The sequence below is a fragment of the Copadichromis virginalis genome, linkage group LG14 (assembly GCF_057382275.1).
Source record: "Copadichromis virginalis isolate Kocher_CV1m ecotype Utaka linkage group LG14, C_Virginalis_male_GT1.1, whole genome shotgun sequence".
Taxonomy (NCBI): Eukaryota; Metazoa; Chordata; class Actinopteri; order Cichliformes; family Cichlidae; genus Copadichromis; species Copadichromis virginalis.
In genome coordinates this window covers 940,336-964,152 of record NC_140631.1, presented here as the reverse complement: position 1 = coordinate 964,152, position 23,817 = coordinate 940,336, and the positions used below count along the sequence as shown (strand labels likewise).

At 48.1% G+C, this 23,817-nt stretch overlaps 1 protein-coding gene across 7 annotated transcripts in view; it reads right to left on the bottom strand.

Annotated features, from left to right (window-relative positions):
* phldb1b (pleckstrin homology-like domain, family B, member 1b) overlaps positions 1 to 23,817 on the bottom strand; it is a 99,605-nt gene that overhangs the window by 21,708 nt on the left and 54,080 nt on the right. For 6 of the 7 annotated variants that reach the window (XM_085478938.1, XM_085478939.1, XM_085478942.1 and 3 more), the window contains 5 exons: positions 21,062 to 22,554; positions 2,878 to 3,165; positions 2,384 to 2,530; positions 2,101 to 2,238; positions 1,047 to 1,175 (listed from right to left, as the gene is read on the bottom strand). In XM_085478938.1, the coding sequence (XP_085335064.1) occupies positions 1,047 to 1,175; positions 2,101 to 2,238; positions 2,384 to 2,530; positions 2,878 to 3,165; positions 21,062 to 22,554 (2,195 nt within the window). The remainder of the gene's footprint in view (positions 1 to 1,046; positions 1,176 to 2,100; positions 2,239 to 2,383; positions 2,531 to 2,877; positions 3,166 to 21,061; positions 22,555 to 23,817) is intronic. The other variant, XM_085478940.1, reaches the window with a different exon arrangement.

Sequence of the window (23,817 nt, the reverse complement as noted above, 5' to 3'; positions counted from 1 at the left end):
AAAGCCATGCTCACTAAAGTGCTACCTAACAGCAGAAATGATCTCACACACCTGGGGAGCACTTTTAAACCTACGTTGGTTTTTCTGGCTGAGCTGGTGCAACATGAACACTCAAACCTGCTGTTCTCACTAAAGACTTATCCTGATGGACGCTCCCCGATCCTAAAAGACGCAGCGACATTCCCACAAGGAGGGGAAGAGCAGGAGCAGGAATCTGGTCAGGGCCTAGGTTAATTGATTAGTGAGCAGCATTATGTGAGCCATGACGAATGACAGAAGAGATGCAGATCAGATTCACACATGCAGTGGAGTGGAGGGTTGTATCACATGACCCGTGTTTGAGCTAAATGCATCCCTGGGAGGAAACGCACGCCAAAACTTTAACACTGAGGCTTCAAAAAGTCCAGAAACCAGTGTGGCACACTTCCACGGAAGCTACTGAAAACCACCTGTCTGCACCACTGCTGCAACTAGAAGTCTGCAAAACCTTTGGTGTTATACAGACTGGGCGTCCACAGCTGTGTGGGCGCCCACGGTCCACCTTTAGTGAACCTACACTAGCAAATATTTAGCTCGGTTAGACTTTATCATTAAAACGTAATCATCAGCACTCGGACTGTCGACGTGTTGGTTAGGGTTTGTGGTCGTTTTATTATAAACATTGGGAGGAACATGCTTTTCTTGGCTGGTGTTTTTAATAACAGGTATCGTTATTTTCCTGCGACACGTCGTCTGCAGCTGAGTGGTGTTACAGCACAGATACCAGCAGAAATATATTTTCCCCGGTGATTCAAAAATGACCAAATTATGCGCGCCCGGACGGTTTACCAAGATTTGGCCTCAGCGTGAGTTAGACAGACGCTCTACTTTAATATATGTCAACAATCTGTATCTCTCAGGATGCGTCTCTGAGTCAGACCCATGAACTCCACTTTAAAAAGAAAAACCAACTACTTGGTGCTATAATAGCGAAGGTCGTGGGTGGGATGGACTACAGTCGGGAGCTGGAAGGATGGATGGGAGCTTCTGATCAACTGACGACCCACCCTTTTGAGCTGTTCCTGCAACTGTTCCCGCAGGGACTCGGGACAATTATGAAGCTGGTTCTTCAGCTCAGCGTAGCCCTCCTGGAGGCTCTGCAGAACCCGGCGCTCGGCCTCAACATTAGCCCTCTCCTAGAAAGACACGACACACACCCACACACAGGATGGATGGACGATAGGAGAGAAAGACAGAAACACTGCTCAAAATCCACGCCATGCAAATCAAACGCTGTAAGGTGTTAGCAACAGACACAGTCACAGATTTTAAGGCAGTCCACAGGAAGTAGCAGGTACAGCAGCTAATATGAAATACTTTAATATTTCAAACATCAATAAGCTGCACAGAAGTTTGCACACAATGTATCTGGCAGTGACTGAGCAGAGAACGTTCCCACCTCCTGGGTGCCCTTCCAATAAATACTAGCCTTGCTGTTACTGGCCGTGCTGAAGCAGCAGCACATGGAAAAAGGTCCACGAGGACTCTACACAGAGTTTACAACTAGCTACGACAAAGTTACTAAATGTATCTTCTTTGCACGTCCTGCCTTGTAGTGAAATGCTGTATGTGAGTACAAAGATGCCACCTGCAGGATCGAGAACATGCTCGAACATTCCCTCCTCTGCTGGTCAAACGTCTTATTAAAGGCCCAGAGCAGAACCGAGCACTACAGAACCAAAACCTACAGACCGGTCTGCTTCATCAGAGGGGAAGAAAGAGCGCACTCTGAGTGCAGAGGAAGCAGAGGGAGGATTAAGGGTTAACGATGGCGGTTAGTCAGCTGAGTGAGACACTGGAGAGCACAAAGACCAACCCTAAGGCAGAAACATGCAACAGCAGACACTGAATGAGGCAAACAAGCCTTCTATTAAGCCCTCACAGCATGGATCCTCTACGACGTCTATCAGTAATCAAGGATGCTCAGAAACACCGACAGTGATGACCCAGTGAGGGAAGACTGAAAGCACAGGCAGTGAGTGTGTCTGTGTGTGTTTAACCTCTGAACTGAAATAAACCTGCAGCTCGTCCGCCCTGCCTCCTGATTACGGCTTCATGTACCTTGTCTTTCTCTCTCTGGATGGCGCTCTCCAGCTCGTCCAGCTTGTGCTGCAGCTGAGCGATGATATCTGCTTCGGTCTCTATCTGGTCGAGCTCTGCCTGCCTCTCGCCCTGCAGCAAGGCGCGCTCCATCTCAGCCTGGAAGGACAGCACAGCGACACACAGTGGGACCAGCGGGCTTTGAGACGAGCATCGTCATAGCGATGCTGCTCTTTCTTAGAAGAAACGTTATGAAAAGATGCTGGATGTCACCAATTCCCATCAGCATCATCCACTGCTCTACCTCCTGTTTGGACTCTTGGAGTTGCTGCTCCAGTTCTGTGAGCCGGGTTTTGAGCTCGTCGATCCGAGCCAGGACACGGACCCGCTCTTCCTCCAGGTAGCCCAGCTCCGCACGACCGCCGCTGCCTGCGCTGGAGGAGTCCTCGTGCTTCAGAGAGAAACAGAGGGGTGAAAACATAAAGCATCAATCCCGCCACAGAAGGCTGTCCACGCTCATTCAAATATATGTAATCATTAGGAAATCTGATAAAAGATGGAGAACAAAGGAAGGCAATTAACTGAAGGCACAAGCAGAAGGAACTAGCCTCGTGCAGCATCCAGCGCAGGAATCCAGTCACAAACAGGAAAACACAAGCAATGCCAAAGCTGATGCACTGCTTCACATTACAAAGAGAAGCTAAGTGGAGTCTATGTGAGGATGAAACCCTGATGCAGCAGGCGCACCATTTGCCGCTGCATGCAGAGACAGCATGTGAAACCAGCGTGCCCTCTGACCTGTCTGTCTCCATTGTGCAGTGTGGACGCTGCGCTGGGAGCAGGAGACGTCCTCACCTCCTGATGAGTGCTCTCTGTGCTACTACACTCCTCCTTCAGGTTCTCCTCGTCGCTCTCCCTCTGTCTCTGTGCTAGGCGGAGCGTGCTTGAAGACGCCGTCCCTCCCGGCACGTTCTCCAGACATCCCGGGAATCCCGACCTCCCCAAGCACAGCGGATCCAGGCCGGTGCCCTCTCCTTTGTTGTACTCAGCACAGAGGTTTAAGATGGTCTCTAGTCGCTGTCTCTCCTGCGGCGAGCACACAAGGAGGACATGAGATCAGGCTGCACAGGAAACAGAACAGGCTGGTAACAGACTAACAGCTTACCTGTGACGACAGACACACTGATGTGTTTATGCACACGGCAGCCAGACTCTGAACAGCTGCTCGCTTCCTGACTGCAAAGGTGCAACTGATATTATTCTTATAACTGATTAATCAGCTGGTTGTCTTTATAATCAACTGAGACGAACTGCTGCTGACTTTGACCTTCGACCTCTTTACAACAGGCTAAGCTGCTGGGGCCTCCCATGATGCACTGCTTCGTCTTCACTCACCCCTTTTCACTGTGTTTACACACAGCTCCGTGCTATTACTTTATTGTTATTAACCTCTGTCTCTCTTCCACAGCATGTCTTTATCCTGTCTTCCTTCTCTCACCCCAACCAATCACAGCAGATGGCCCCGCCCCTCCCTGAGCCTGGTTCTGCCGGAGGTTTCTTCCTGTTAAAAAGGAGTTTTTCCTTCCCACTGTCGCCAAAGTGCTGCTCATAAGGGGTCATGTGATTGTTGGTTTTTCTCTGCAGATCCTGTTACTGTAGAATCTCTATGGTCCAACATTAAGCAGCTTGAGCTGACTGCTGTTGTGATTTGATCCTATATGAATACATTTAGATTGAATCATTGACTCACAGATGTGAAGCACAGACAAACTATCCTTCAGTCGGTAGCTGTTAAGAAATTTGTCCTAAAACTCGGAAAATTCTACAAAACGATTGTCATCATCTGTGAGTCGCCCGACTAACTCACCAGACCGGCCCTGTGGTCTGACTGGTTCACCTACCAGTACATGGAACCTGGAACAAACTGGTGCCAGTTAGCGTTGTAGCCTTGCACTCATTAACCATCTCAGTTGTGTTTTGTGGATTTTAGGATGTTTTTAAAATAAGCCGAGCAGGCCTCGCTGTGGTGTAACTGTCAAGTCTTTTTATAGCTCTTCATGTGTCCCATGAGTCTCTGTGGTGCACAAACACGGTCCATGGATCCACCTCAGCTAACAAGTTAGCACTCCACCGCCATTCAAAGATGGTCGTGTCTAAATTAGAAAGGAACAACCGCAATGCTAAAGGTCACAAGAGAAAGTCCACAGTGGGTGGCATTGCTGTGGCTGCAGCCTGTGAGCACAGGCTGGGTGGTAACATATTAAAATGAACACAGTACATAATGCAGTCCACTTTATTTTTGAGCTCCCCGGCCTTACAGTAAACAGCTAGCACTGCTTGAAACAACCTCTCTGTGGCAGTCAGCTGTCACTGTGTGGGCTCAGGTCACCCACCCAAATATCTACTGCTGTGGAAGCCCTCTGCTGCAGACGAGGGCGGCAGCCGGCAACAAAACACCAACCAGTGTTTCAAAATCTCCAACCAATCTTTTACCAGAAACTCAGTGACACACTTTGTGTTCTTGTGATCTCATTCAGAGCAGATCTGGAACACTCGGCAAGTCGAGCAGTTTCAGCCACAGTAATGAGCTTTGGTGCGTCTTTCCCCCTCATGCTGCAGTATGAGCATCTGCACGATTAGGAGCTACAGCCCCCCGTTAGTGTTAACCTGGAATCTGGGACCAGCTTAGCTTGTAACTGAGTGAGTGGGAGTACGAGACCCCTCTGGGCTGTGCAGCAGTGCTGTACGTTCACCAGAAAACTTCAAACCAAAACCTACACCAGTCCTCCCACTCAACATCTGCTTGAATCTACACAAAGGTTAGATTGTTCGGGGTTCATAAGCTGTCTGACTGCAAGCCAACCTGGATGAGGAGCAGCGTCACACAGTCTTCCACATAAATCAGCTTCAAACTGGGCCTAAGATGCTCTCAATCAGCTGTGGACAGATTTCTGTGAATCCCATTTTTCTGGGCTTGTTTCACAGAAGTCGCCCACTTGTGTCCAAGTCTGTCTGCAGACATCTTTAGCAGCTGTGAGGCGTCTCTGAGCTGGCTGAGAAGGACGGAGGTGGTACAGCAGGTCAGTGTGTTAATTAGAGCCCTACATGTCCAACACTCATGTCCCGGCCGGACACAGTCACAGCAGCACATTTACAACATGGAGAGCTTTTCATTTGGACCAGCAAATGACTAAGAAGGACGTCCCAAGTTTAATCAATGCAAAAGAACTTCTCCCACTATTAATCTGAAACTGGTTTTAAAAATCGGATGTTGGGAAAAGGGTTTACTTGCTCTCATGATGGACACATAGCAAAATCAGACAAACACCAAGTGCCAACAGCATGGCTGAAACACAGACTTAAAGAGTCTCCGACACGCCGTAACATCACGCCGTAACATCACGCCGGTCCCCTCCACGCTGACAGGGCTGGAGATGATGGAGGACCTCCACAGCAACGTCCACGGAGACCATTATAAACAAACATCCATCAATGACACTCACAGGAAATAAAACCCACTCGCTACATAAAGGGAACAGTACGAGCCTAGCCACAAAGGCTAGCTGTAGCACAGAGTACTGCTAAACATGTATTTGCAGCCGGGTCTGGCTCCTGTCATTAGAGGTCAGCTGCTTGGTATTTATAATCAGATCCTGACGTCTCAAAGTAAATGACGCCATTGCACTGTTACAGTAACTACACTAACGAGTGCATGTGGGTGAAGCTCCTGATTTTACATGTCAGCTTTGTGATGATTTTCCTGAATCAGTCTGGTATCTCAGGTCCTCGCCTGTACGTGTCACAGTTCTGCTGCTGCACAGCTGACTGTTAGTCTCACGTGTTCTCAGACGTTTGTGCTTCGTAGCGTCTGTCCTGTGTATGCTGGCTCACGGGGAACCTCAGTGAAGTTATTCACGTGTCAACCTGCATCCTGTGACTCAGGTAAAGGATCGTAGTCCATGGAGCCGAGCCTCAAATAGATTTTTTATACATCTAAGCGTTTCTATTTTAGTGAATGCTTAAACCTGCCTGTGTGCCCTGCTGCGTCACCAGGACACACAAAACAAAGTCACAAATCTGACACCACCAACAATGTGAGCATCACAGACACAGCTTGTACTGGTCACATAAACCAACATCTGCAGGAGGCAAACTTTCCTTTCATGATGACAGATGTGAGTCTCGCTGCTTTTGACACATTTCACAGCAAATTCACGCCTTTGATTCATAAACTGCAGCTTTGATAATCTGCTTAAATGTGCCAAAGCTGCAGCATCAGATGGGTGTGCATGCAGTCTAAATCCCACACGTGAGATTTTTAGTGGAGTGTTGGTGCTGGGTCAAGTCACCCAGACTCCAACCACGGGGGCTGTGAAGGACGTCTCCAGCCTGCACCCACCCTCTCGGTCTCACCTACTGGCTGGATTAGCTGGATTAAAGCGTTCTGAGGCCGGTGCTGCTGGTTTATCCTTGTAATGTGGCTGTTTCAAGCCAAACGACCAAAAACAAAGGTTTTTCAGGGAGTGTGTTGTCTACAGGATTACTGCAGATTAACTATCGCTCTAAATTTCTTAGACAAGAACCTCACGCGTCGCTGAGATCTGTGTAGTGCTACTGTAAAGTTGAAGCCAGCAGGTACCAGGAGGAAACAGCTGGCCTAGTTTGGAACAAACAGTTTCCAAATCGGACACGAGAACTAATAACACTCGTATTTGTTCCATTTAGAAACCAAAGCATTAGAGCCACTGTGTGACTTTACAGTGGACCATGTCCTGGACTAACAGGAGGCGTTACGTCTCCACACAGGACAGGTAGGTGTGGGAAACCTTTTCCCATACAAGTGAAATCCCCATTTAAAAACTGCACGTGGGCGTGGCTGTAGCTCAGGAGGTAGAGCAGGTCATCTACAGGTCATCGAGAGGTTGGTGGTTTGATCCCGGTCTACGTGCATGCTTGATGATCTGAAACAAACATGGCAGTCAGCTGGGTTACAACCCACTGGCAGAAACACTGACGCTGTGCTGTGGGCGGCCTGTCCTGTAATCTGAGGCAACAGTGAGAGGAAGGAGGAAACAAACAGGAAACAAACAGGAAGCAGTTCATGTCTTCTGGCGAGGCACCACGCGTTTACTCCCACTGAAGCATGTTTGTGTGAGAGCTCTGTTAGTTTACCATGTGGCCCCAGCTCCTCCCTCAGTAATGAAACTCCTGTAACAGTGTTGCTCTGAGCAGTAACAACGCTGTTCCCACATGTGCACAGAGCCACAGCCTCACTGTTACTCTGTACCATCCTCATCCTCCCAGCAGTCGGCATGGCTTCCTCACGTCTCCCTCTCTCCCAGGAGAGTCGCCGTCTCCTGTTTTATCCTCATAGCCTTTAATGTTCCTCCCTCCTCCTCCCCCGAGCGCCCCGAGGGCCTTCCCCTGCCCGAGTACCTTTGATCAGAGCGGTTACTTTTAAAGCGTACGGCCACGCTCAACCTACGTCACAGGCGTAAACACAAGCCTCACATGCACAGGCTCTGCAGGGTAAACTGGGAAAGTTCAACAAAGCCTTATTCTCTACATATATCTGCAGGCGGGGTGGGAGAGTCACCGCACTTGCCTTCTCCGTAACGGTCTACAGAACAAACGCCATTCATCATCACAGCCTCGTGGTTTCAGCTCCCAGAGGAGGAACAAACAGACAATTTCTTTTTATGCTCGTTTCTCTGTCCTGGCTGAACGCACAAACAGGAAGAGCTGTTTAATAAAGCTGGTGGTCCTCAGTGTGGAGTCACTGGCACCCATCATCCAATCAAACTACAGGGCTGTTGCTGGTAGAGGGGGTGGCTAGCATTTAAGCCGCCGACGCCTCCTCTTTGAGGGGCGTCCAAGGCCTGAGGCCACTTCTTAAAGTGAGGACCAGGTTCCAGTTATCACGTCAAAGGCCAGATGCGAGTCACGTTCTCTAAACACTGCTGAGACCATAAAGCAGGCTTACGGCTTGATTGTTACAGGATGGAGATAACGCTGAGTGTGCAACACGTGCAGCCCATTACATCAGCTCTGTCAACTTAAACAATTTGCTACGCCTAAGAAATTAAATATCAATACCCGCCCGAGAAGCTGCTGGGTGCAGCAGTCAAACAGTGTGGAGAAGATTTAGTTAACGTAGGAGCCAAACAGCTGCACCGTGGAGGATGCACACAGCAGCACAGGGCTCTGCTGCACCTTCCACCTTACAGGAAGACACCTGTGGGTTCTCTCAGGTAGGATTCAGAGCACGAGGCCAGGCTGCTCTGACAGCCGAGGAGGCAGCCGGAGATGCTGCTGCAGTTTGTGTATGACAGCACAGGTATACATGTTTTGGTGCTAATAATAACGAGGCTTGGTGTGAGCCTGACAGGAGTCTAACTCCAGCATCTCCTCTGTCATTTATCACCAACTAGCACATGTAGATGCAGACTGCTAAGCAGGCCTACGAGCTGCAACACACTGATTTCAGCTCCAGGTTTCGTGCACAGTGAAACCTTTTCTCTGCTTTACTGCATGCATTTACAGTGATGGGACGAGGTCGCTCACACACGTAACCAGTCTGTGGCATCATCCATCTATAACACCTGAGGGGTCCACATGGGCGGAGCCAGACGCACAGCATCGACCGGCACCAAGCTCAGCTCCCTCAGCACTTTATCACTCCGTCACATAAATATGGAACAGCTCACTTGTTGTTAACCAAACATCTGTTAGAAACTTCCTGTTTGCTCTGTAAGAGATTATAGTGTTGGTAACAGCACAGACTAATACACCGACGGTGTCTGAAATGTAGCTTAGCGCTAACATGCATTCCTTACCACAGGCGTGAGCACTGAGAGCAGGGCTCTGCCTCTGCTTCAGCACAGACCCCACATTTCCACCCAGTCCAGGTTTATGGGATCGTTCCATAACGGGGATTAAAATCACATTTCCCAACCTCCACACAAATAGTCTGAGAGCACCGAGCTGGAACCACATGCAGCCTCTGAACAGTGCTACTATTATCCCTCCGACAGGAAGCGTGAACATCAGCAGCAGCAGTTACCTTCATGAGAGCTGCCATGCTGTTGAGAAAGACCGGCTTCTCTCTAGCCAGAGCCAGCAGGTACACCATGGCCTGCTCCCTGCTCTGAGCTCCCAGCAGAGGGGAGGTCCTGCTGCTGCCGCTCAGCATGTGGTAGCGGTCCATAGCTGCTCTCTGCGCGCCTCCTGGTCGAGCTACTTTGGGACCGACGAAGAGCGAAGCCTACCCTCCACTTCAGAACCCCCAGCCTCTCAGGTCTTGTGAGAGGTGGAGTTAGAGATCATAACATGCAAGGACTTCCTGGAGTGGGAGGAGCCCTGCTGGGTAGTTCTAAGAAAAGCAAAGGGGCTAACTCTGCACATGAAGTAGAACTTTATCCTGAAATAGGCCATGTTCACGCCCATGACTGATGGTCTTCAGCTGTTAGATACACTCCTAGCTGTAGATATCAGGGGCCGAGCGAGCTTTGAAGTGCTCCCACTGTTCTCCGCACTGGCTTCGAGTCCAACTTCTGCTAATTATTTCTCTTTTGGCTGTTTAATAATGAAAGCAGCGCCTTTGAAGTGCTTTGTGCTGCTTTAAACGCTCAGCAGAGGCACATTAAAGGCCTCCAAACAATTTCACTTCATGATATCAGGAGCTTCCAGGAGTCTGCTCCAGGAGGAAGACCACGTTGGATGTGTTGGAGCACCATGCTGCAGTGATGAGCTGATTCATGCATGACAGAAACACGAGTCTAGAGTTGTTTGGGTTACTTTACTACATATGGGTGCAGCCTGTACCCGCTGCCTGCTTCTGTGTGCGAGGACTGACTTATTGTGTTTCGACATAAACTCAATATTTTGAGAGCGTTGATCATTTTTCACTAACCACATTATAAATCCAGGCTTCGCTTATATCACATAACTCCCAATGCTGCGGTCTGCATGACTTCTTCAGCTGCAGATTTGTCCAAACGAGGCTGTTACAGTTCAGACTGAATCATTATTTTGGTCCATAGTGGAGACTTCTACGTTTTTAGGTCAGCAGCAGGCTGGAGAGGAAGTGAGGTTTGGACTTTCAGCCGGTCCTTTCAGGGCTCACCTCATCGTCTGCCTCCACCAACCTTCACTACATCCATGAACCTTCTCTGTGCTCCTCCTCGTTTCCTTTTGCAGCCACTAAACGCCTCGAGCTTCCCAGCCTGCTGAAACCAGTTTACCCGTCTGACCTTGTACGTCACAGCAGGTCATGTTGTAGACGTCCTCCAGTCACAAACAACCCTCGACACTCACCTCCACCCTGCAAGCTCTTCTTCATGTCCTCAGGTGTTTGCACCATCACCCCAGACACCAGTGATGGTTGAGTCTGTCATCCAAACTCATAACTGAAAGTCAAATGTAATTGGCTGCCTCATGTAAACATCCCTCATCTTCTTCTCCATTTATAATTCCAGCTGCATCATCAGATCTCAGGTTTATACATTTTTATTACGACTCGTCTAACGGGACGCAGGTGGTTTCTCTGGACGCTGGTGCAGCTGAACCAGCAACATCAGCAGTGCCCCGCCCCCATCAAAAATCTTACGTTTAGATAATATATGCTCATGTTTTCCTCACAGCTCTGTCTTTATGCATTTCATTACAGACATTCTCATTTTCAGCACTTCTGAGCAAATTTGCATTTCAAAGGGTTTAAAGAGTGAGTGAGTCGTGTGGAAGCTGCCGGTCACCAGCAAAGAGTCTGAACAGTAGCACGGCGCCCTCTAGTGGACAGGCCAGCAAACAGCAGCCGAGCAGTTCAAACTTCTTTTTCAAACCGTCCCCTGCTGCGTGTCCTCTGAGGGCCAGACAGCACCGTGAACACAATGCTGTGTTGGTGTGACACGGGGCCCCTGACCTAATCTGCCTCTTGTTTGCAGCAGCGTCGTTGGTGCCGTCTCCAGACTGGATTACTGCAGCTTTCCTTTGATTGGGTGGGGCAACAGATTTATGGCTGTCCCAGATAAAGAGTGGTCTTATCTGTTCAAGCACATCTATCCTTTCCTGTTTCCTGGCCCCGTCTGATTTTCTAGCAGAGGAGCTGGAATCACAGTAATCTGCCTGGCCACAGTAAACATGCAGACGGGCAGCTTGCTGCTACAGTCTAAATATTTACTGTGCAGTGAATTACACAAAGCTGCGATTCTGCAAACGCTCCCTTTGAGAAACGTCTCCCTGCCAGTCAGAGGGTTCATGCAGTCTAGGTGCAGGATATATTTGGCAGCCTAGGTGGGCAGGTTTACTGTCCCACAGTAGCTGGACATATTTGGTCGTGTCGTGGGAGACGACGGTCACATACGCAGAGCGCGGGTATATTTGGGGCACTAATCCTCGTGGACGACGGCAAAGACACCAACTATGCAGGAAACCCTCCCCAACACCTCAAATGGAATATGAAGGAAAACGTGGAGGAGGCAGACTGGGACAGGTTGTTGACAGCAGTTTCTCAGAGTTCAACCTCCTTTTAAACTCCACGAAATCAAATCTCTGCCTGAGGCGAAGTCCTCACAACTCGAGGCCCATCGCTGATATTTCAAGGGCAGGTCAAGAGAAGAGAACTCAAGTCTAGAGAGAGTTGTACATCTGAGAAAAAGGATTCATCAAAGATGCATTAAGCATCGACCTTTATCAACCTCCGGGAGCAACCAGGAGGATTCCAACAACAGATTCCCTCTCCACAGGACTCTGGCTAAGGATGGCCCCCACCACACAGATCTGAAGCGAGCTAATCTGAGTGGAAGTCACACACAGAGACACTGTGAGTCACTGTGCAAAGTAAACTCTGCTCAGAATAGCAAGCGATGAAGTCGTACTTGCTTTTTTGTCCTTTGCTATTCTGGGTTGAGAGAGAGTTTTTTGCAGCTGCACCTGCTTTACGCCCTTTCAAAGTAAGAGCGGGCGCACAGCTGGTTCAGCCCATTTCATTAATAAACAATCCTCAGCACAAAATACCGCGTCTCTGAACTAAACAGGCCTGACGGGACCGTCTTTACTGATAACGAAGTGCGAATCTGCCGAGGATGAAGCACTCGGGCACTCGCTTCATGCCAACTGTGTTTGCCAAGACAGCGTGTCAGTCAGACGGCCATGTGGAGAGAGCAGCGCCAGGCCGGACAGCCTGGATCAGACGGGCTCGGTCATTAGAGAGGGCTTACCGCCAGGCTCCAAAGGCTAGCGACGACCAGCTGAATTAAAGGCTGTTTAAAGAGTTTCCCCTTCGCTCGTTACTGGCATCAAAGTATGCATTACTGCCCACAGCTGACAGAAACCTGTACCTGCACTCTCTGTAAGTGCTCGCCTTTTTACACTCGACTTATTCCAACCAGGGTCTAAAACTCAAGCATGGAGCAATAACGTAATGTAACAGCTCACAAACACGTACTGACAGGCTCAAACATGCAACAGTGTTAGAGCGTCACCAACACACCTCCGTGGTACGACCCACGCAGCAAAGGGTTGGAGCACAGTAAACGCATCCATCACACAAACTGATCGGAAACCTGGATCCTTCCAACTTTTACTTCCAGGTCAGGGATCACCCCACCCTCGGGGTTACGTCCATGACAAGTTCACTTTTTTGAGCACAGCGTTATAAAATGTGAGCTCGTTACAGAGGAGCTCCTCCAGAACCTCAGCTCAGTGTGGATGAGCCTGACGTAGAGCTGGGCGATAGGACGATAACGATGTGTGTTGTCAAACGGAAGAGCCACAGAAGCTCCGTAGTGTGAAGGTATTTCGGCTATTTCAAGTCAAACAGAGCAGCCACTGTAAATGTGCCGAAAGCAAGTCTGGAAATACAATAAAGCGGTGCAGCTCAGTCTCTGACTGGAAGCGCTGATTCGTCATTCGGCTTTTGTCAGACTAAAGTACCTGTTACAACTGTTTGAAAAGCTCAGCTATACAACAAGGAGAGATTGAGAATTTCCTTTTAGTTCTCAGTTTATTTGATATTGACAAAAGTTAGTCAGTTTTGTCTGTTCTTCTGTAAAACAAACTAAGATTTATTTTTAGAATTAATATTTTGTTTCTAAGTGGAATTGACAGTTTAGTCTGTTTCGTTTGTTCTATTTTGAAACTTAAACGCTTTAGCGGCTGCCTTTTGTGTAGTTTGCAATATTTGCCTTTATTTATCTGAAAAAGTCTCGTGTTCCTTAAGTACATCTACCCTGTTGAACTTATTATGGGAAATAAATATTTAAATAAAAACAAGCTGCTGATTATTTCACATTTTACTTGTGAGCAACGGCACATTTAAATCTTACAAATATAGTTATTTGGCTGATATCGTGATAGATATCGTTATCGCCTGAAATGAAAAAAACATCGTGACATGAAGAAATCTCATATCGCCCAGCTCTAGCCTGACACAAATGCTGAGTAACTTAAGTGTCACAGGAATATCAGTGGACGCTTTACTCTAGAGACCTTCCAACACGAGTGCCATGGAAATTCGAGGACACTCAGCAGAAGGGCTCCTTCAGAGGAAAACATGTTCAACTCCAGCGCGTGGCTGAAGCACCATGAAGAGGCACAGAGCCTTCAGCTGAGCTCTTCTAAACACTTTCAGCTGCTTCTCTGAGCTTTACTTTTGTAAGTAAAACAGCCCCCTGAAACAGCCTCAAGATCAGAGTCATGTCTGTTACTTTGGGAAAGAGACTGTAAAAGATCCACCAAAGAAGAAGACCAAATGATCAGTAACCTCAAAGATGACGGATGGATGGATAAATTAAAGTGCTCAGTCCAACGTCAGACCGATGAACCTGTGAGTTCTTGATATGCTGATTAATAAACTTTCTGACAGTTGTTCTCAAACCAGACCAGATGCTGAATGGCACAAAAAGACACTGGAGACAGAACTGCACCTGCACAAAGCTGGAGAAGGGAAACCACGTCATTGTGCAGGTGCTGTTTGTAAGGTCGGAAACCTGCCGTCAGCTGAGACTGAAGAAGCCACCTGGATGATGACGAAATGCTTCTCCCACTGAAAACAACCAACTTCCTGGTCCTCCTGTTCAGGTGACGTCTGCTCTGAGAGTGCTGAACTTCAGATTCACCACACTACGACTGCCTACCATCAATGTGTTTTCACTTAAACAAGCAGCTGTTTGTTATGTGCGTTAAAGCTATATAACAACGTAACAGTGCAAATTCCTCGCTGACGGTTTAACCAAAAGGCATTTCCAGTGGAGACTGGCCGACACATCCTCAGCATAACCATGTATAACATCCACAACACTTAAAAAGAGGTTATACACACACAATACGTAGAGCTGGGCGATAGAACGATAACGATATGTATCGCGATATAACTTTTACTCGATAGAAAAATTAAGCTATCGCGATAGACCTCGCCGCTCTTGTCCTCAAAAAAAAAAAAAAAAAAGGTCAGCCGATCCAAATCAAGTAGCGCAGAGCCGAACCAATCACAGCCGCAGCGTCACGTCGCGTGACTTGTTACGTACAGCACAAGTGCCAAGCTGCACGTGTGTTTGTTTGGGAAGCAGCCAGCGCGTAATGGAGGAAATGAGTGTGCCGACTAGAAAAATCAACCGAGCGTGACCGAAGAGAAAACAGATGACGGTTCCAACGCCGGAGAGATTGAACGGAAGAGCCATAGAAGTTCCGTAGTGTGAAGGTATTTCTGCTATTTCAAGTCTGACAAAAAACAGAGTAGATGCACTGTAAATTGTGCCGAAAGCAAGTCTGGAAATACAATAAACTGGTGCATGCGTCACACTGTGCGCCACGTTATTGTTTCGGTGAAATGAATTTCTACAATACTGTTAATTCTACTCTCTGCAGTGTTTAAATGCTTACATATACACACAGTTACTGTCCCTCCACACATACGACTCGGTTCTGCTTCTATGCCCCAGCTTTGTTTACTTTTTCCCACCGAGGCTTCTAGACTTCTGATTGGCCAACATTTCTGCAGCGGCTGCCTTTTGTGTAGTTTGCAATATTTGCCTTTATTTATCTGAAAAAGTCTCATGTTCCTTAAGTACATCTACCCTGTTGAACTTATTATGGGAAATAAATATTTAAAAACAAGCTGCTGATTATTTCACATTTTACTTGTGAGCAACGGCACATTTAAATCTTACAAATATAGTTATTTGGCTTATATCGTGATAGATATCGTTATCGCCTGAAATGAAAAAAACATATCGTGATATGAAAAAAATCTCATATTGCCCAGCTCTAACAACACGGTAACATTATGTTGAAGCACAGCACGTATCACTCCGCCAGGCTCCGCCTACGACAGCCGTAACGCTCCAACAATCCATCGAGCGGCTTCGTAGCTCAGCAAAGTCATACTGAAACGTTTTTGACAGATTTTTGAGCGCCGTGGACATAAACTCGGTTTGCTAATAACGACGGTCCGCTCGCATCCTCTACCAAAAAATGTGCTTTGTTGTGTATCTGACGGACGAAAGCCAAACCAGTTCCACACCAGTGAAGCTGCAGCATTTTCACAAACCAGTTCTGGTTCATCCGTCTCATTCAACGATCCGCGTTCGCCCTTCTTATTCTTCTTATTCTGCGTCGCCGCCATGTGCGTATGCAAACAAAGGCACTGCGCATGCGCGTGTTACCCATATTCTACAACATTATACCAGTATTACAATGAAAGGTGTGATATGGCCCAGCCCTACCTTCAGCTACGTCTCATGGTCTTCATTACATTCAACAGGGAAACTTAGAGTCACCTGGAGCCCGTCTTCTACCTGTGTACACCAACTGTGACCAAAGGTTTGAGAGAGTTGGGTGAAAGAGCTCCACTGAAATTCAATATGTTAGTCATTATTATTAAAGACATAAACATGTTTGATGGTCTGCACTAGTTTTCCTAGTGTTAGTGGACTGAGGTCCTTTTCAAGCATCTGACAGGTCTCCAGAGATGATTCCTTCCTGGTTCAACTGCTTCCACATTAAAATGACTTCAGAGCCACATAAGTGTGAAAGTCTCCTGCATGTACGCAGCCACACTATGAATCTGTGCGCAGCTGCAGTCTCCCAGCAGCCTCTGAGCTGTGTGCTCCTGTTGGTTTCACAATAAGGCTGCTTTCTCCTGAACACACTGTGCAGGCTCACTGTTCACATAACTTTGCTTTTGGGTAACCAGTTGTGTGAATGAGAGGAGGCTGTGTGTGAAAGGCTTTGAAACACACGCTCACGGGCAAGAAGAATCTGTCATGACAGTGAGTCGACTGTGACTAATTACAGGCCCTGCAGCTCCACGCCCTGCCTCCTCACCGAGTTCAACAAATGCAACAACATAACGAGCTGCTGAGGAATTCAGCCTGTCAGAGAGCCTCTGTTAGCCTCCTGAAGGCCTTATTTACACGACTCGGTTATGTGCTCGCCCTCATACGCTACGAGCCGTGAGCCCATATCTAATGTCAATATTGTCTGTGTGTCTGGAAGTTGCACAAGGTAAAGGTTGTAGAAAACATAAGGAGTGTCTGACCGTGGTGTGTGAAGGTCAGCAGGTTGGTAACAGAGACGTGAACAACGTGAATTTGATTTTTTTCATCCTTTGGACAGTTTTCATGTCTCAGAGAGGCGACGAGTCTCTAACATTCATGTCTCAGTGATTTCCAGTGTTGGGACTAACGCGTTATTAAGTAACGCGTTACAGTAACTACGTTATTATTGTGGTAACGAGCACGGTAACTAGTTATTATGCCAAAATCAGGAACGCGTTACTCGTTACTGGGATTTAGATAGGCTCGTTACTCGTTACTTCGTGTGGTGGCATCGCGGAGCTTCCACCGATTCAGTAACATTAGCAAGTGGTGGAGGCAGCAGGTGGATGAAGGAAAGGGGAGGCAGGAGGAGAGACCCGAGGCGGCCGCCGGTCCAAGTGTGAACTGAACCTCAGGTAAGAAGTTATAACCTGCAGTCTCTCTGGGTCAGATATAAACCAAGTTTAGGTGGAGTTTATTTTTGTTATGCTGACTTTTTACAGTCAGTTACAATAACTCGTACTGCGTGCTAGCTAGCTTGACGGAGTTTCTATACAGCTGGGTGGTGCTATGTTACTGATGTTGAACTTTATTTTGTTCGTAGGTTAATTATTAGAGTTGCCAACCGTCCCGTAAAAAACAGAATCGTCTGGTATTCAGAGAAAATATTACGGGTTTCGTATTGAGGTGAAAAGGAACAGTTTGTCCCGGACTTCAGCTACAATGAAAAAGACACAAAGCTGGAGTTATTCTGTCTTTGCTGCACAGCTGCCTCTTCTTCTCTCATCCTCTCCTGTTTCTACTTCAGTCATGAAACTGATCAATGATCAGCTGATCGTCTCTCTTGTTTGTTTATCACTTTGCGCCAGAAAGAGGAAACCAGCGGATGTCGCGCTAAACAACAGCAGCACGTTTAAGCTTGATCAGCTATTGTTAGAATTTATTTAATATTACTTTCTAGTATCAGCTGATGTTTGCTGGAGCCACAGCTGTAAAGCTGCTGGTCATGATATCGGTTTGGATATGTGGTGAGAGGGAAACATGAAACCAGGAGATGTCCTTACTGAACCATCAGAGCTGAACAGGTGATGGAGAAACAGGTTTACCTTTTAGGTGACATGGATGAGTTGAAGTTATGAACTGTTTCTGAGAGACAAATAACACCAGCATCCTTTTTTATGTAGCTGACAGCTGGTAACTGTGCAGGGGCGGGTCTAGCAAAGTGTTGCCAGGGGGGCAGGTAGGGCATTAACAGGGAGAGGGGGGCACAAAGAAATACTTTTCTTTCTTATTCTCATTTAAAATGTCTCACTTTTAAAAAATAATTATCTGAATCTTACAACAAACGATTGATAGATTGATGCATATATACCATCAGAACAGTGTACATCACTGTCACAACAGTGTTTGTTTTCATTCAAAGGCTTTATGATTTTTCCTATAATGGCGGGCCGCTCTCTAGTCAAAATGTCCGGGACGATTTTTCTGTCCCAGTCCAGCCCTGTATGCAGCTCATCTGCAGTCTGGTGTTACCTACATCTTCCTATTCAGAAGCAGAATTTCCGAGTTCTGAGTACAATCAAAGCACCACGACTGCAGTTTTTGTGTTGGATGTAAAAAGCTAGGATAGAATCAGGCGTGGGATTTCTCTCGTGGAAATGTGCACATTATTTTTTCCTTTCTATTGGTAGGTGGCACAGTGCACTGTGGCAGGATAGTGTTAACATGTAGGCAAGCTAGAAGACTGGCAAAGTTATGGAAGCAACACATTAACAAGAGAATTCTGAGTTAAACCAAAGTTACTTTCCCTAGTAACTAGTTACTCTGAAAGTAACGAGTAACTTGAAGTAACTGAGTTACTTTTGATAGAAGTAACTAGTAATGTAACTAAGTTACTATTTTAAAGTAACTTACCCAACACTGGTGATTTCATCCTGCTCTTGTGTGGTGACAACTGCAGTCTCATCGTCCTCCTGTGTTTTAATAAACACCAGGGCAAGTGTGCATCATTTACACTATGACATATGCTTTATACATCTGCAGCTGTAAGCTAGCTTTCTCCTGATTGGTCGGCACTCACAAACAGAAGGTGGGTGGGGCTCATAGACAGTATGGCTCTCTTCTCTTTTAGTATATATTAGGCATATTTGCATTTGTTTACATGCATTTCTGTTCATGTATGTGTTCGTGTATCCACTTTTCCAAAGGTATAATGTGCATTTTCACATTTTCTGTCACATGACCATATCAAAGATGGCTGACACGTCAGATCCATGAGCGTATCAATACTCGCTGTGAATAAAAGCCCAAGTTATAGAGCACTCGAAACGGACTCTAGATCAGATATGGTCACCGCGGGCACAGCAGCACCATCTACATGCTACTGTGGATAAATCCACTCCCAGTCCTTACACTATAGTCCCTTTGCTCCTTACAAACTGTTGGTTGGCCTGCCATGTTTATTCATTCGGGTCCAGACTCGGGTCCAGACTCGGGTCCAGACTCGGGTCCAGACTCGGGTCCAGACTCGGGTCGAGCAGCCCCCCGCTGCTCAGGACAAAAACGCAGCGTTTTGAAAACGCTCTCCAAAGCAGACACATTTAAAACGGTGCTTTCGTGTCAGTGTGGACAGCGAAAACTGAGACTTTTTGAAAACAATGACACATTTTAGTCATGTGATGCAGTCATGTGACCAATTAAACTAAGATAGTGAAGGGTATTATACTGCAGTTGTTTTGTTTGCTCTCAGGTTTGTCAGCCCTAGTATTCTCCCTGGCTTTTGCACCTTTGTACTTTTGTGTTACTCGCAGCAACAACTCCACCTCGTTGTTAGTCCATGTAAAAAGCTCGCTGCTTTTCCTCAACATTTTGCCGAAGTTTCAAAGAGCAGCAGACAGGAATGAGACCGGCCCAATCTTCTTGCGTTTCACGCATGTGCAGGACTGGAACGTGAGCGTTTTGGGCCGTTTCAATGTGGACGCACAACTCTGTGAAAAGGACAAAACGACAGTGTGGACGCCGAGCGGAAGCATCGTTTTCACATCTATCTGGGCCAGCGTGGACGCAGCCTCAGTTATTTTAATGAGGTCTTCGTACTGAAACTAAACTTCAGACGTACATGTTTAAAACAGCGGCACTGTTGGCTCACACAGTGAATCCTACCTGACCGCTCAAAGATGGATGAGCAGCCTAACAGCACCAGAGCCTTTCATGGATATATACAGTAAAAAATATTTTACTATTATTTTGATATTTTTAAAATGCAGTTTCACCCCAAACAAACACTTGATTGTCGTAGGGAGACATGTTGGCGTAACTAACCAGAACCTGCCGTGGAGCGCTCTGCAGGACCTCTGAGCCTGTAGAGGTTTAAACAGTCTCAGTGTGCAGATCTGATGCTGCCCCCGTGTCTCAGTGGGAGGTACAGGATGTGACCTGGCACGCAGACAGAGGGCACGTCGTCTCAGGCCATCCTACTCGGTCGATGTCACTCTGTCTTTAGCTTATAAAAAATACCCGTCTGTAATTACACGCCTTCTCACGCAGGCACAAACACACACAAAGGCTTTTTAAGGACGATTTCCATTCAGAGCGGCAGACAAGTTCAAGATGTCTACGGCGCTCCCTCGGCCCCCTCTGCTCAGTTTAGGAAACAACAAACAATGCGGTTGCTACGGGGCCCCGTGAGCCCCCCGAGAGAGACCGCATGTCAGCAGCAGTCTGGACAGCCAACGGCCAGGCTGCAGACAGTTTGCAAGCAAACACGCAGACCGTGCAATCGGTGCACCGTGCTCCTCCTGCAGGACACACACATTAGAGATAGCCGAGAGTATCTGCAGCACCTCCTCTGCTGATAATCACACTCATGAAAGAGCTTCAGCCACTTTCTCTCTCACTGGGAAGATCAGATCTGTGCTGTAAAAGTTTGACACCAATCATTCATGAATCTCTAGACGGTTCTCTGGAACGAATAATTAGTTAATAAAGTAATGAAAATGCCTGACACAGTCTTAAGCCCAGCGGGGAGACACTGAACCTCTAACAGTTACTACTGCTCACTCATCTCCACGTCTGCAAGGACCACGGAAATTAGACTGTTCAGGAAATTCATATGAAACAAGTGAGCTGGTTTGTTCAGCCTGTAGAGGTTTAATGCAGGCCCAGTGTTACACCATCAGCTGATGAGCTAACGAGTTCATTAATACAGTGCGTCTGTCATCACAGTTTGTGACTTTAGGCCTTTGAAAAGTCTTCTCCATGAATTAAAGCTACTGAATTAAAAAAGAGGATTACGAGATGAAAACCGTAAAAGGATCTGTCAGGATTATCAGCAACAACTCAGCTGGAAGAAAACACTGATCAGCTGACACGGCGCATCCATAAGCTGTTTTTTTAAAGACCGCTGAGTAACAACGGCACATCCCCGCTGAGGTACGGTCCCGACTCACCAGCCTCTCCATCTCCTGCTCGCGGAGCCTCTCCTCTCTCTGTCGTCGGTGGTACTCCAGCAGATCGTCCTCGTTGTCGCTGATCTCTGTGATGCTGTTCTTCCTCTCCCTCATACCGGGGTGCGGTCTCCCTGCAGACATCTTTCTGTGGGTCCTTGGGCTGGCTACAGGAGAGGAACCCGGCAACGAGCCCAGACTGTAAGCAGGCGACAAGGAATTCCCAAAGCTCGCTTTCCGTACCCCTGCACCCCCGACGCTGCCCTCCGTCAACAACGAGGTAGGGGATGGGCTGCGAGCTCGGATGCCTCTGCTGCAAGTCTGCTCCTCTGACTTGCGCCGAAGTCTGGGGCTCTCTGGAACAACCTTGCCCAGATTTGAGGGGCTGTCCAGAGTCCTCAGTGGGTTCACCGTGCCCGGAAGTGCCCCTGGGAGAACTGGAACCCCTCTGCGAGCCAAGGAGGGGCTTAAAGGTGGCAACTCTCTCATACTGCTGCCTGCTCCACCGCCCCCGTTCACCTCCACGTTCCTCCGGGCCAAGCGAGGGCTTTCCGGGGGCTGCAACGAGCGCGGATGCTGCTGGAGAGGTGATCCTTGGATTATGTGGACGATGGGGTCCAGGGGAGGCTGGAACGCTCTGGTGGGTTGAGAAAGCTGCCTGGAGGGGCTGGAAGTGAGAGAGCGATCGGCCAGAGGGGCGTGCTCTCTGAAGGGGCTGGCAGGTCTTTCCTGGAGCACTGTGGTAGTCTTGGTCCTGGGGCTGGAGGGCGACGGGGATGAACAGGTCGGAAACTTGGGTGTGGGCCTGGGGCTACTTGGCACAGCGTTTCTACCGCTAAGAGATTCACTGGAGGACAGAAGGGGGGTCTGCCGAGGGCTCTCAGACCCAGCTTGGCCCAGTCCTGTGTGGCTTGGCTTGGGGCTTGGAGGAGCCTCCGTTAAGACCTTTCGCGGCAACCTGGGGCTTTCCTGAACCTTTTGGCTCACCCCACTGCTGCTGAAGTTAGGCAGTATGGTCCGTGGCTGGGGTACCGGCGGAGGCTGGGCGGTGAAGTTGTAGCTAGAGGAGCGTACAGGCACTGGCGGCAGAGAAGAACTCTGGTCCTGGGGTCCTCCACTAGGAGATGGACTGGTAAAGCTTCCACTGCTGGCTGCTGAGGGGGAGGACAGTGGGGAAAAAGGAGGCGATGTGTTCTCATAGCTGGACCCCACAGACATGGCCCCTGGGCTGGTAGGAGGCGATAACAGATACCGGCCCCCTCCGTTGACCATGGGCGACAGAGGAGAGTGAGCTGCGGACTGGCCTCCGGGAGGCTTCATGGCGTCCGATGAAGAAGGCTGAGGGTCATCCATGACTAGAGAATCCATGATCTCCTGGAGGTCCCTCTCAATAGAGCTGACGATAGCGCTGTGCTCGGATTGGACTTTCTCTCCAGGAGCTGGGGGACACTGGGCTGCACTGGGCTGGTGATTCCCATTGACCAAGCTCTCTGTGTCTAGAGGGAAAGCAGAGAGAATAAAACGGGCATCAGACAGGTATTCAAACAGAGTCAACGATATCCTGCACCTCAATAACTCCCCCAGCTCCACCACATGCCCCGGCTCATTAGATATCACACAAAGAAAACATTTGCAGTGGGGCAGCGACGGCATTTTCATAATTCTAACAGCAGCAGCAAAAACAGACTGTTCAGGATACACTGTGCATCATGGCACGACTTAAACAGCAAAGCAGCAGTGATGAGGGTCCTTCAAAGGCTGACTACGACATTGCAAATCGCCATCAGCTAGCATCGCACAATGTTTTGGTTTTTTTAGTGCAAGGCAGGAAAAACAAAAGCACGCTCTCATTTGCGTGTGTACACCGACAACAGGAAAAAACATACAGCTCTCCACAGGCTTCAGGTTCTGGTTAGTTTTGCCCTCGAGCTCAGCGGGTTTTACAAGGACTGCTGTAACCTGTGGCAGCGAGATGACTCGGGAGAGCCGAGTGACATCAAGGATCACTAGATCCTTGATGTCACTCGGCTCTCTGACCGGCACCGACCTGACAGCACGGAGCGACGACACGGGAAGAAATGAAGCTCCAAACTAATATGAAAGACTGTGATTGGTTTCCTGCTGGACAGTCAGTCCCGTCACTGTGTTAGATGCACATCTTTGTTCTGGGCGGTCCAACCAGCTTTAGTATAAAAAGCCTCTGTGGGTAACGAGCTTTTTAATACAACTACCTTCAATGACTATGAGAGTAACACTGTTGGATGATCTCTTTCCCCTGAACAGAAGAAGACACTGCCTTCCTTTAAGAGTCTTTAACCCTGATAACTTTCCATTATTCCTGTGCGGTTGTGTCACAGCGTTCCTTACTGTGCCGAAAACATCCTACGAGCCTTAGCCCCTCCTAACTCTTCACAGCCGCACTGAAATGAAACTATTTAAAACATGTACTGCCAGACTTCCTCACCTCCCCAGAGAGCTTCACAAACTGCTGAATTCGAACCTGTTATTTAAGATGCATTCAACGTCAATTTTCCAGCCTACTGTGGAAGACAGGTAAGTACAAGGCCAGAGAAGGGATTAGTAGTGAGGGGGAAAAGGAAGGAAGGACACACAGACGGCACTGGATAGGAGAAAATGTGCCTACATAACCCAATTACTGTATGGCCCGAAAGCAAACGTAGGACACAGGCCAGGTAATCTCATCTTAATCATCTTCCTCCAATGTCAGCACAGTAGATTATAACACCAGAAACACACAG